This window comes from Phaethon lepturus, unplaced genomic scaffold (assembly GCF_000687285.1).
Source record: "Phaethon lepturus isolate BGI_N335 unplaced genomic scaffold, ASM68728v1 scaffold11727, whole genome shotgun sequence".
Taxonomy (NCBI): Eukaryota; Metazoa; Chordata; class Aves; order Phaethontiformes; family Phaethontidae; genus Phaethon; species Phaethon lepturus.
This window is the reverse complement of record NW_010554072.1, coordinates 45,711-59,657: the sequence shown is the minus strand read 5'-3', so window position 1 is coordinate 59,657 and position 13,947 is coordinate 45,711. Positions and strand designations below refer to the sequence as shown.

Below are 13,947 nucleotides of genomic sequence, written 5' to 3'. Positions count from 1 at the left end.
AGCGCTCTTCCTTCGGGGGTCAGTGCTGGGTGGCTGTCGGCACACCAGCAGCAAACTTGCCAAAACCAACACCGTCCGGGTTTGCGCCAGGGCGGGTGACGCTGTCGGCAGCAGGAAGATAGGCTTTGCAGCAGAGTGTGCGCCCTCACCGCCGCTGCCCATGGCTCGGGATGGGGGAAGCGCCAGAGCCTCACGGCAGGCTGGGGGCTAGCGGGCTGCTGAGGTTCAGCGTTAGAGCACACGGGAGTAACGGCAACCATAAAAGAAAAGCGCGGCCAACTCCTCAGTCTGCCGGCCGGCCCCCGCGCGCTGCCACGCAGAGCTTCGAAGTTTGACCGTCCGCTCAGGCGCGAGCTCCCGGGCTGGCAAGACAAGCAGCGCTCCATGGGGACTGCAGCAGCAGCTGCCCGGGGTGTGGAGGGTTTGCTGTCAGAAGGGAGGGCACCCCAAAGCGCAAGTTATGTTCTGCCTCCCTCACCAACTCACGGCCGTCTGCGCCCACTCACACAGATACTGCAGAGACACTTCGTCCTTACCAAAGATGCAACCCAGAGAAGCACTGCCATGCAAAATCGATCCCCAAAATCAATGAAATATGTGTATGTTTGAAGAGGTGAGATGTTTTTATGATCTCACTGGCTCAGATCAGCTGTGCAGTAGCATTTTATAACTAGGTGCATATACAGCATGCTAATAAAAGAGCGGTTTATGTGAATGTTATGGTAATATTGGTGACCTAAGTGGTGAGAATATGAATTTTTGATTATGTCATAACTAGGGGGGAAATTTCTGTTCTTAAATTTCTGTTATTAAAAAAAACATAGTCTCAATCGAGTGTATTTATGTTGGACCAGAGATTTTTTGTGCTAATAGAACTGAACAAACTGGAGTTTGATTTTTGGATTGTTTTGATGTGACTCTGTACTGCAGTTCTGTGGGTGATTTGCCACCTCGAGAAAATGCAACTATCTTCTCACAGACTGAATTCACCAGATTTCTCTTTTTTTTTTTTTTTTGTCCTTCCACAGATCCTTAGAATTTGCACAAGATACACACCAGAACAAGACACCATGACCTTTTCAGATGGCCTTACCCTAAACCGAACTCAGATGCACAACGCCGGCTTTGGCCCACTGACTGATCTCGTGTTCACGTTTGCCAACCAGCTCCTGCCTTTAGAAATGGATGATACAGAAACAGGTCTCCTTAGTGCCATCTGCTTAATCTGTGGAGGTACCGTACAGCATGAACTCGGACGCGACTGAAAAGGACAGACATGATAAGATCTTCATTTATGTTTTACTTGTTTTGCTTTCCTGTAATATGTAATATTATTATATACGTTATATAAACCACTTAGCACTAAAGGCCTGTTTTCTACTGGTGATGATTATTGGTTTTATTATTGATACATTTTAAAATGAATTGAATCATTCTGTCAAGCAACCGATCCTATTATTAGCCTGATAAAGGAGTACAGGATATATCCTGCTGCATTTTTTTATAAGCAGTATATGGGTACCTGTATGAATGACCTTTGTTAGAGCAAGATGCCCATTATGCAACTTTTACTCATGAATATAGTTGTATGCATATGCATATAGTTAACGTTCACACAGAAGTCACTGGTGATAACTTTCTTTAGAAAAAAACAGATTATACTTTGAAATGAGCATAGTGGCACCGATGACATGATTTGGAGGGGGCTGATTACAACTTGAAAGGGACATGGTCAGGTAAAATCATGGTTTTAAAATACAAAAAGTGAAGTCTCAGATAATTTCCAAAATCCTCTGTAAATTTCTGTTACTTTAATCACCTAGTCTCTCTCCTCCTTTGCAAAATCTGGACTAGCAATAGAAACACACCTTGTTTAGCTGGGCCATTTTGTTGAAATACAAACTGGGTGGTACTAGAGGATATTTAAAAAACAAGAGTCAGCCTTCGTTGACAGTGGCCCTTTAGTACAAAATCATTCTGATTTTAGTGTCTCTAACCATAACCCATCAAAAGCATTGATGAGTTCTGAGATGTCATTAATAATGTGACTGGTGCATCCTGGTTTCTGGGTGGCGATTGCTGTCACTCAAGCTAGCACTGCCATCTGCTGATACCTGCTGGTAACTCACTTTAATTTAGGATTGATACAAAAAAATTAGCTGTAATCTCTTTGTGTACCTAGGCAGTGTATCAATGACACATACAAAATTAATTCTGAAATACTTGTTTGCAGCAAGGTGTTTTCCCCTTGGAGAGGGAGGTACAAGAGCAAACTGGTAATTCTGGGTCACTCAAATGACAAACCTTTCCAGTCACCAAGGAAAAATTAATCTAAGTTTCATAAAGCCATGGTTTGTCCTCTTTGCACAGAATATTTGCTAGAGTGGGTCATAAGTGGAGGGAAAAAAAAGATTAAATTCATGGAGTTCTAATCAAGAACATGGAGGAGCTTCTGCGATTTGGAGTTTGTAAAAAAAAAAAAAAAATTAAAATCATGCAGGTCATATGGTACTTTTCTACAGATCGCCAGGACCTTGAAGAACCAATGAAAGTGGATAAGCTTCAGGAACCGTTGCTTGAAGCACTGAAAATTTATATCCGAAAGAGACGACCCAACAAGCCTCATATGTTCCCAAAGATCTTAATGAAAATCACAGATCTTCGTAGCATCAGTGCAAAAGGTACAGTGTCTCCCCGTAATTCAGCAATCGTGTCAGTGTTATGTTTCAGAGGAAGCTGGCTTAGAGACCTGGGTCATTTTTTAATATATCTAGGAAAGATCTTTGTGACCTTTCTCTTCCCTTCTTCTTTATGCAGCTCCTATGTTTAAATTGGTTCTGCTTTAAGCGTACATGGTGCTACATTCTTCATGCAGCTTACAGTGAAAATGCCGCCTTAGGTGTAAGCGGGTTAGCAGATCATTAGCATGAACTCTTCGTTAGTCATTTTAAGATAAAACCCTGAATTAAGCCTTTGTTAGCGTTTACAGGGGAGTGCAGGTCAACATATGCTTTTCAAAAAACAGTCTGTTTACAGACAGCAGGAAACATTGTGCATCCTAAATTTCCCCAAACTGTGGTCTGACGTACTGAAGATTTCAAACTTAACTGATCTAGGATTTTGGAGATTGAGCACCTCTAATACAAACTAACCATGCTTTTACCCATGAATCAATTTTGTTCTAATGTTTTGTGTAGTCTTGTATGTGACCGATTGATCGTGTGAAATAAATACACACAGCCATCACCGAAGTTCTCTAAAGCACAGGTATAGTGGAATGCTTTCATTTCATCAGAGAGGTTCCCCGCTTAGCGCTTTGTCCCATGAGCCTGTCCCTATGTAGCGACAGATTGGATTTATGCTTTTGAAAAAATTACTAATTTCATTTGATGTGGTTTTTGAGAAGACTTCAGGGAAAAAAATTAGCAGTTAAATTGCTGAAATACATTTATTTTACATTGAAACCTGAACTGTCACACTTTAAACAATATATCTCTAAGTTAAAAAATTACGCTATAGCTATGTTTATAAAAAGTAGTGGGGAATTTAATTGGATTGATTAGTACCGAAAGAATAACTTAGAAGGGAAACACCAGAGCTGGACCAAAAGTACCCTAAAAAGGAACCGCTTAACCAGGTTAGCTAAAGCTTGCAGTTTACCCTCGAGTAAAGCAAGCTCCATCCAACTGAGTCTACAAAATAAACTTACAGCAGTACTATAAAAATATTCAGGGGAGCCTTTTCGTTCTATTGTTCTTGCTTGTGGGAAGTCTAGTTCCACTTCCCTGCTGCTTTGCCTGAGCCCTCCAGCTCCTCAAGAACACGGCTCTGTCTCTTGATGTTCAGTGCACGAGAAAGGATTATTCTTTCCATTCTGACATAAGTGTTTAACTTTAATTATATCATTAATGTTTTTTAGTAGAACTAAATCATACCAAAGGACTGGTGATGTCCTGCAGGGGGTGGGCGTGTCTTGAGTTTCATGTGAAAAGATGTACATTAGAAGATAATGACTTCTGATGGTACGCAATCCCTGAAAGCAATTACCAACATAAGCATGAACTGAAAAGACTGAGAATGTCTCCTTGCACTAGAGTTCCTTATACAACTACATTCTTCTGTGGCGTTAGACGTATTGCAACAGAAGAATTAAGCGTTTGTAGGACTGAAGCAAGAGACTGTCTTCAGAGTTCTTTTATCCCAGTATTAAATTGGAAGTTTGCAAGACCTTGGAAAATGACTGTGGTTCTACACTGGAATAACCACACCAACACTTGGTACCGCAACTGACATACTCCGTAACAGCAGAAAGCAGACACTTAATGTGGCCAAATTCAGTTTATCAGTGCTGCTCTGGCTACAGATGGTTTTCAGAGAAACTCTCAGCACAATTCTGCATTAACTTCTTTCCAGTTACAGTGCTTGCCCCTTTGTTCCTAACAGTTGTTTAAGAGACTTACTAATGAGTGTTCACTTGCAAAGTTGGTCATGGCCTTTGTAGATGATTTTTGAAGCTCTTCAGTTAAGGCACAAACATCAGCGCTCCCTTCCACTCTGGGGTTACCACTGTGAGCGACAGCGTGCTCTCTCTCCAGCACGGACAGTGCATCAGCACGGACAAGCAGAACATACCCAAAGGTTCTCTCCTCTGGAATGTTTCTTTAATAACCGGACTGTTTTCTCTTTAATTTTGTTGGCTCTTCTTGCCTTCCTTCACTTTTAAAAAGCACAGATTCCTATTCCATTAGACCCAGATTTTAAGATCATCAGGAATCTTGTGCAATGAGTTAGACCAGATACTTGAATGCTGAGGTTTATGGCTATAAATTGTTCGATGTTGTCCTGATAAGAAAAATCTTTTTCCCATCAGCAGCAAAATATGTAAAGCACATTCATGCCTCAGAGTGGAATAGAATCTTTACTGTATATCCTCCCTTTGAGGTGCAATTCCAAAATACTTCTGTCTCTCTATGGTCCTCGTCACTCAGCAGCCAAATGTTTATTAACTTACTTTCAGTCCTTCAGCTGTGTCACTCACAGCAGTTGTACCCGTGTTACTGCTGACTGTTCAGGGCTTTCCGAACATAGCTCGCCTACCGCTGTCGGCAGCAGCACAGAGCCAGCACAGCAGCTGAACCCTCCTGCTTTCCAGATCAAGCCTTTCCCAGTAACAGCCTTTTTTTTCAGAGAGACATTTTGTCTGCCCAGCATTTAAGGATTCCTCTGTTTGTAGTAACTTACTAAGGCCTAAGCAGTTCCCTCAGCATTAACTGCCCCGTGTCAGACAGGGTCTTGGCCATTTTTTTAATGCAGGCTTCAGCTTGTGCTGTAACCCCGCACACTAACCAAGCACGGTGCTTCCTGGGAGCACGGAGCTCATGTCGTGAACTGTGAGGTGTCTGCCTCTTTATACAGCCTTCCCTGTATGCCTGTCATCTTTGAGAAGCCTTAAGATATCGTAGGAGTATCAGGCACTATTGTGTGGCTTTGTGGTTTGAGTTCCCCCCTGCTCCTCAAACTAGTATTAGTTGTTGGCTCCCAGTCTGAGTAGTCAGGATTTACGTAGCAATTTTGTTTAATCTTACACACAGGAGCCTGCAAAGCCACCTCTCTCTAAAAATGCCCGTCGTTACACTGGATAAGGCCAAACACTGAACAGTTAGCTTTTGTTAAGGTTTTGTTAATGTAAACTGTGTTAGTGTTCCTGTGTGCTTTTGTGGTTAATTAGTACAAGGGAAGATGCCTGAAAACTACAGAAGACAGCTTCACAAAAAAAGTATCTTTTGGCCTGAACTTGTTCTTTTACAAAGCAATTGTTTGTTAAATTCTGGTGTCACAGTTTTCTGTATGGGAAAGAAATGTTCTGACTTACGTCACTACAGTTCTCTTACGGGATTCGCCTCACCTATGTAACACAAATCAGCCAGAATTTTTGTCATTCTGTAGTCTTTGCAGATCCCGTACAGATTAAAACCTGTAAAGTATATTCCAATTTATAGAGGCATCTATGTGACCACAGTTTAATTTAATTTTTCAGTATAATTTAATGCATTTTGGTTCCTTCTATGAAAAGAAGCAGTTAATCCAATTTACCTGTATTGTATTATCAGATGCTATGTCATAATTTTAAACTAATTTGTTAAGGAGTACTCATCTAACTCCTTTTTCTTGTAATGAAGGAAGTACTTCACTTACATGGCTTTATATGCAAGAAGTGTAGAAGACGACATCAAATCCATTAAAGTAACATACTCTGAAATTACTACTGATGATGCGAACAAAAAGGAAATTGTACAAATCCTACTAATGGAAAGGGCTTTTTGTTTCCTTTTTAAAGGTGCAGAACGTGTCATTACATTGAAAATGGAAATTCCTGGATCCATGCCCCCTCTTATTCAGGAAATGTTGGAGAACTCTGAAGGACATGAACCACTGACACCAACCTCAAATGGAAATACTGCAGAACACAGTCCTAGTATCTCACCGAGCTCAGTGGATAACGGCAGTGTCAGTCAATCCCCTATGGTGCAATAAGACATTTTCCAGCTACTTCAGACATTCCTAATACCTTCTGTACAGGGATGAAAAGCAAGAAAAACATTTTTACTGCTGCTTAGTTTCTGGACTTAATATATATCTATATATGTGTATATATATAGATAAAAACTCAACAAGGACCAAGAAATTTTCATATGTATCGATATATACTCCTTGCTGTTTAAACTCTTAAAACTAGAAAATGCAAACTTTTGAAACTCTAAATCAGCCATTTCATGCAAAAAAAATAGTTAAGCTTCTGTTTTCTCCTCTGAACGTTCAAGACTGCATGGTGACAAGACAGATCTCAAACTTTAAAATTCTGGTTGCATTTCTGATGACTTTGTACATACAAATGTATGGCTGTACTTTCTATACTGGATGTTCGGTGCTTTCCTTTTGTCTCTTATACCTAAAACGATCAAAACACCAACCATATGACATGGACTACTGTACACATCCAGAAAAGGAAGTTCAAAGGACCATCTGATTTAGTTTAAGATGACAACTTGTCTCTGATGCCCTCAATTTGCATCTCCTTCCTTGTAAAAAGTATACAAAAATTCACTGCACTAGCAGAAAAGACATCAGTATCAGCATTAACTGCCAGATCAGTTATTCAAATGTCATTTGTCCACTGTTAATGTCACTTTAAAATTTAAAGAAGTGGTTTCTTACCTGGCTGGTGACCTAGCTACCCAATTAACTACTACATTTCTACAGTAATGATGATAGCCTCCAAGGCAGAAACACTTTTCAGTGTTACCATGTTTTTGTTTACTTGTTCACAAGCCATTAGGAAAACTTCATGGGATGAGAAGCAGCAGACTCATTACAGCTTTTGAATCGGCAAGTCTAGGCTATTTCCTTAAGAATCAACTGCCAGGAATTATCTGGGTTATGCAGCCTTCCAGGTGCTAGGGAAGTACAGCTAGGACTTCCAGAAACACGAGGAGAGAATCTGCCTTCTTGGCCTTGTTAAATCACCATGAAGCAGAGTGAAAACTGTGGTAGAATGGTTAACAGATTTAAAGTGTCAGTTTCTTAGGTTTCATTTAAAGCACTAGTGGATTTTTTTTTTTTATATATTCTAGCAAGTCTGTGATGTACTTTCACTGGCTCTGTTTGTACATTGAGATTGTTTAACAATGCTTTCTATGTTCATATACTGTTTACCTTTTTCCATGGAGTCTCCTGGCAAAGAATAAAATATATTTATTTTAAAAAAAAAAACTCCTGTGTAGAAGCAGTCCCTCTAGTCCAAATTTTACACACACGCAGTAGTTTTCCATTTTTTAATGTTTAAACTTCATTTCAAAAAGCAGGTTTGCTGTTTGCAACCATGACAATTAAAATGTGCTTTAGCACAGCTGTCTAGAACATCTCTACAAGCCAGTCAGACAAATACATGACACTTCAATGAGTAAAAAAGAGCATAAAACTGTAGGTGTAAGAACAAAATGTTAAAATGCCTACACACAATAATAAAAACCATCAATTACATTATCACATAAAATAAGTCAAATGTACAAAAGTTTGCGACAGAAGGGACAAAAGGACAACACAAGATAGATGTTGGAAAACATTTGTGTGCTCTTTGGGCACTTAATTAAACATATCAAAATCATCATCTTCATCAGACTCTGCAAAATACTTAACTTCTTTTCTAGCCCGGCCTGTCCGTGGCTTTGGGGCAGTTTCAGAGGCAAAGCCTGACTGAAAGATTTCCACATCAGAATCCTGGTCAAAAGCAGCCTTCTTGGATTTCTTTAGAAAAGAAAAGACAAATCAATTGTCATGCTGTGTATGTTTTCCCTTTTTAATATTCAGAATCAAAGGAAACCTTCTCTAACATCTGATTTCTCAACACACCTAGACCCCCATTATCACATTGGCAACCTTTAATAAGAACATGTCCCTTTTATGTAAAGTAATCCACTGGGTTCTTTTTACAAGGAGAAAAGAGCATAGATGGAACTGACCTTGCTTGGTGTCGATTTAGGCATTTTCTTCCCAGGGTTGTATTCACCTTCATTTTCTGAACTGGATGCTTTCCTTTTCTTTGCCCCTCTACCTTTTCCTAGGTGAGAGAATATGATTTAACCTTGTTTTCTTTTTCTTTTTTTAAAAATACAACTCCAAACTTCAGCAAGCTGAAGAAAAATCTGGTGAAATTACTTTAGTATCTCTACATGTTAAAGTTCAGATTTAGTTTACAACTCCAGCTTCTTCACAACAGCAGTAAAATAAAATACATTTTATTTTCTCAGTTTTCTCTTCCGAAGTTACCATTCACCCTAGCAATTCAAGCTATCTGTCGGTTCAAGACAGGGACAAATGTCATTAGATCAATGACTTCCAGACTTCTGAAGTACTACAAGTCCTCGGTCACCTTCTGTACTGGTGACACAGCATTAATTCACCTTTACTATTTAGTAAATTTACTGATAACCGTAACTATCAACACTGACACATCCTTTACAGACTCCTCTGATTACACTGCTCAGTGTGCTGTGTTGTGAGGACTCTTGACAACTGAGAATTGGGATAACAAAGAATTGGTTTAAAAAGCCAGAAGTCGCTACTTACTAGAATTACTAATCAGAATTTTACTGTCTTGTAAAAAGCTGAGATCAAAGAAAATAAGCAGTATCCAGTAGAACTGATGAACAAACAAAAAAAAAGGCAGAGGGGAGGAGAAGCTATTAAATACATTCCCAACAGTGAACGTCAGATAGATAAAAAGTTCACACATTGTTTGTCAAGTCAAGTCAGTACGCTATACTTGTCACAGAAAAGGCTCATGGCTGAGTAATCTACTAGTGATTAATTTACTAATAAATCAATGTGGTTCTAATTTTAGAGACACTAGTTCTCCTTCCTTACAAAAATTATTGTGAATCTGTGTTACAGAGAGCACAGACATGAGCGTTGAGCAGCAGGGCACCAAAACTCTTACCTTTGGGTGCTGCAGTCTTCTTTGGAACGCCAAATTCTGAATCCGAGTCAGAGTTTACAGTTTCCACCTTCTTGGCCTTGGGAGCTCTTTTAGGTTTAGGGGGCACATCTAGTTTTGCTGTTAGAAGTTAGAGATACTAAATATGTTAAATTCACATATTGGTTAGAAGTATTAAATTTTATTAAATATGCCAATTACAGCATAAATGGCAGATATTAAAACAAGAGGAGCGGTTTCTGCACTTGGGGAAAACATACTTAACTTTTATGCTAAAACTGCATGGAATAAACAGGAGGTTTCTTTTGTGATACTTTTGAGATGTATCAGTGCATTCAGTAAACTCCAGTGGTTTTGATTAAAGACTTCATCTTTTTGAGGTTACCAGTAACTACAGCAGCAACGGAAGTTCTCCAGGTTGGATACTTTAAACACGTTTGGATACATTACAGTGATTACAGATACAGCTTGCTGCTTGTAACATTTTTGCCTTCACAGTGGTACAACTGCAGGACACCATTTTCCCCGTGATTGCTGCAGGAGTTTGAGAGACAGTGCATCTGACTCTGTGACATTGTTTTCTGTCAGTCTCGGTGAAAAGGAACTTCAGAAAAAGCAGAAAGGACATGAAGGGCACCTATCTCTGGATTTCTTACAGAATTTTAATTACTGCCATGCAACTAGTCTTGCCATCTTTAGAAGACAGTCATTGATATGTTCATACAGTGGGTGACGGGACAGAATCACAGAATTATTTAGGTTGGAAAAGACCCTTAAGACGATGGGTTAATGCATTCTATGTGCTTACAGATGAGTCAGTCGTTTGCAGAAACCTCGGATACACTACTGACCTGCACTCTATCAGCTCTGAATACCTCAAAGATGATGAGACACGTGTGAAAACACACCAGATACCAGGGATGTGGACATTTGTGAGAACTCGAGCTTTCATTTTTAGTATCACTAGGCAAATGAGTTCAGACAACAAGAGTGTCTCCACAAGCTTTTCGGCTATGATGTCTTAAACTGCTATGCACTGGAGAGTCACTGACAAAGACAGTTACGTCTTTCCAGCTTTTTGTGATAATACCTACTGGGTAGTCCAAGTATCAGGTCCTAACAATACAAAAAATAAAGTCACCTTTGGCATTACAGATGGTGAAAAAATGGCTATGGCAGCATTTCAGGTAAGACTTGGGGAGGGAAGGAAGGAAGTCAGGAACCACATTTGAAAGCAACTTGAAGCAGGTCTCTCTAGGTATCTCAACTGGGAAAAACCAGCTGTAGTAGCGTAAAGTAAAACTAAGTAAGCCACAAAGACCTACCAGTAAGCCTGGAAGAAGTACACAGCAACTGAAGCAGAAGGAATACTTTCTAGAGGCATCACCAAAAGTAAGTAGCTAGTTAATCAGTAAAAGAGGAGGCAGTGTTACCTGAAGGTGCATGATTTTAGGTCCCATAAGGCAACAAGATCTTCATACAGGAAAAAGCTTTACCAGCATAAGAAACATAGACTAGAGGGCAGGGAAGGGAAGGATTCAGAAGTTTCATCAACTTGGAAGATGACAAGCAGAAATTGTGACCGAGAGAATCTTAGTAGAAGGGATCAGTTTAGATCTACGTGACATTCAATATCAGGAGCTGAGGTTTAGACATCCTCTTACAGGATTGTGTATGTTTTGGCCAGGTAATTGTGCCTTGTGCAGTTCCTCATGCTATTAATGTGAAATCTGCATACCAGACAGAAGCCAAGCAAGTTGTCAATTGACAAGTACTGCGCAGCACATATACCATGAGATGTAACTATCTTCAGCTGGCCCCAAGTCCTCGAGTTTGTTAACTGACGTTAGAAAAGGGGCAGACTGCTCACTGACAAACATGGAACTAGGGAGAAGGAAATAACTAGTGAGTGAAAGGGAGGTATGACACACTGACACAAACACTAGACTTGTTCTTTCTTTGAAACAGAGCCTGTCATCACTGGTCAAGTCCTGTGAAGCCTGCCTGCAGAATACCAAGTCCAAAGGACAGCAAACTTCCTAATTGTTATCTGGTGGCTAAAGTAATAGTGTCCATGACTTCTAGAACATGCATCTCCTTCTGTACTAATTCTAGTGGGATTCTGAACCGCTACTTTAGATTAGATATCTAATGCCTGCACAAGTGGGAAGGATCTCTCAGAGCAACTAGACTGCAATCAGCTCAGCGAAGCTCTCCACTAGGTATTATGACATTGAAATGGAAGTCTGCAGTGGAGTCAATGTACACAGGCTCTCAAAAAGCCCAAGTTTTTGGCAGAAAGTCCAGGAATGGTATCAGCCCTGCAGCTGATGCGAAGGGTACATCTTACTGCTAGAATCTCAACAGCTGGGCTCTTCAAGGTGAGCAGCTGCTTACAATCAAAGAGTAAGACTGCTTTTCAGATTTCTCCTAGACTTAACTACAAAGCACTAGAACCACAGACCTCTCAGTGCATGGAAAGCAAGCTCAGCAGTCTCTTGATCCTCTGTAGTGAACACCAGTGGTCAAGACCCTTCATCTCCAATTGATCGGTCTGAAAAGAAGCTGAACTCATACCCGTTTCTTTATTTTTTCTCATTGAGAAGGGAATGTGGCTGTACAGATAGCAAGGCACAACAAACAGTTCTTCAGTTTTCTATCCTTACAAATCCAAGCTCTGGAGTCACAGAAAAATCAAACAACTCTGGAACAATTGTTTCAGCCACACAACAGGCATTCCCGGTGTAAGGGTGACTGGATGGAATACTACAATACCAAAAAATGGGTTATGAAGGGGCTGGTGATACAGGGCGTGAAGATGAACTTAGAATCAAGCAGACTACTAAAAGGATACCAGATGACGAACGAACTAAACATGCTAGGGTATCACTGCACTGTCAAACTGCAACCATGACTCTGGTCATGTCTAATCTGGGAAAAGGAGATTAAAACTGATGAAAGTAACCTGTCATATTGTCACGCACTGAGAGGAAGACTGTCCCTAAGGCTACGCTGAAGGCAAAAATTTAACTTTTGCTTGAAAGAGAGCCTGTTTATACCTATTTTGTGAGTGTAAAGGTTAATTAGAAACTCAGATCACAGCTGTATTTTAAGGTTTCAAGTTGGGTTAATGAACACTCATCACATCCAGGCCTTCAAAAAACAGAGGAGAAAGAGACTGAATGTTGAATCGCATCCATGCCTAGCTACTGCATACATAGTTCTCTCTTGTATCTACTGCAGTACACAAGTTTAAAATAAAAGACTATTCTATTAGAGATCAGCTATTTCTGCATATTATCTTCATTTATTGTATTATAGAACTTTACTAGCTGAAAGTGTTTGAGAAGCATTCAGATATTCGATGATTCAAACAGTTTACAAATTAGATTAGACAACGTAGCAAGAAAGAGATTAGAAATAGGGAAGCAAGGAGGAGAGGATGAAAAGGTGCTGCAATTCACTGGTACCTAATAAATAACACAAGATTTTTTTTCCCCTCATTTTTAAGAGAGTAAGCTATCTATTTTAACTGGATGCTTTCTTGCAGATTTCCTTCAGACACCTTTTTTGGAATAATTAATTTCAGCTGCAAGTTGGTCAAAAGAAGTTTTAAAAAACAAAGGCCACAGTATCACAGGAAAAAAAATGCTTTTCGAGGACAGAAAAGGAAAATATCTGAATGACATACAGGAAGAAAGGCAAAGATCTGAAAGCAACAAAATTCCCCTTCTATCATGTGCTAAGAACTGTATTTTATGACCTATTTAAACTACTATCAGGTAAGAAAAAACATTCTTTTCACCATTAATTATGGCAAGTGTCTAGCATAATCTTTAACACACGTTTAGAAACAAGTGCAAGTCTTTCTCTTAAAAGTAACACTAACAACTGATAAACCAATATTCCCCAAGGTAGACAGAGCAAAAAAAACCTCATTCCTACAAATACCCAAGCACAACCACAGGAACAAATCCAAATAATAAACATGCTCTTCCTGGAATTGTCCTTAATTCCGCAATGTAAGATCCTGCAAGATGCCAGTTCTAAAAGCCTGACTAATAATTGAAAAAATTAATACCTCTGAAGTTTAAAGAGAGCCTCCATTTCAAGAAGAAAAACAACTGTGCCAAGTGGAACTTACCGTGATAGCCTACTGTGCTGGTTTTGGCTGGGATAGAGTTAATTTTCTTCATAGTAGCTACTATGGGGCTACATTTTGGATTTGTGCTGAAAATGGTGTTGATAACACAATTGTTATTGCTGAGCAGTGCTTACAGGGTCAAGGCCTTTTCTGCTTCTCACACCACCACAGCAGCGAGTTGGCAGGGGGTACACAAGAAATTGAGATGGGACATAGCTAGGACAGCTGACCCCAACTGACCAAAGGGATATTCCATACCATATGACATCATGCTCAGCAATATAAAGCTGGGAGAAGAAGGAAGAGGGGA

At 39.8% G+C, this 13,947-nt stretch overlaps 2 protein-coding genes across 2 annotated transcripts in view; one reads left to right on the top strand and one right to left on the bottom strand.

Moving 5' to 3' along the window:
* The first annotated feature begins 170 nt into the window (after positions 1-170).
* Positions 171-6,785, top strand: RARB (retinoic acid receptor, beta). Its single transcript, XM_010291713.1, has 4 exons — positions 171-329; positions 1,029-1,233; positions 2,523-2,681; positions 6,338-6,785. Exons 1-4 carry the CDS (start codon positions 171-173, stop codon positions 6,532-6,534), a joined length of 720 nt encoding a protein of 239 aa, XP_010290015.1. The 3' UTR covers positions 6,535-6,785.
* A 1,033-nt stretch (positions 6,786-7,818) lies between these two features.
* Positions 7,819-13,947, bottom strand: part of TOP2B (topoisomerase (DNA) II beta 180kDa) — a gene marked incomplete at its 5' end in the record, with an annotated part of 47,642 nt that continues 41,513 nt past the window's right edge. The window contains 3 exons of the mRNA XM_010291712.1: positions 7,819-8,304; positions 8,520-8,617; positions 9,497-9,613. Coding sequence (XP_010290014.1) covers positions 8,143-8,304; positions 8,520-8,617; positions 9,497-9,613 — 377 coding nt within the window. The remainder of the gene's footprint in view (positions 8,305-8,519; positions 8,618-9,496; positions 9,614-13,947) is intronic.

Coding starts and splice junctions, on each gene's coding strand:
- RARB (XM_010291713.1), top strand. CDS start 171: ATGGGGGAAGCGCCAGAGCCTCACGGCAGGCTGGGGGCTAGCGGGCTG. Junction 330..1,028: donor CTGCCACGCAGAGCTTCGAA/GTTTGACCGTCC, acceptor GTCCTTCCACAG/ATCCTTAGAATTTGCACAAG. Junction 1,234..2,522: donor CATCTGCTTAATCTGTGGAG/GTACCGTACAGC, acceptor ACTTTTCTACAG/ATCGCCAGGACCTTGAAGAA.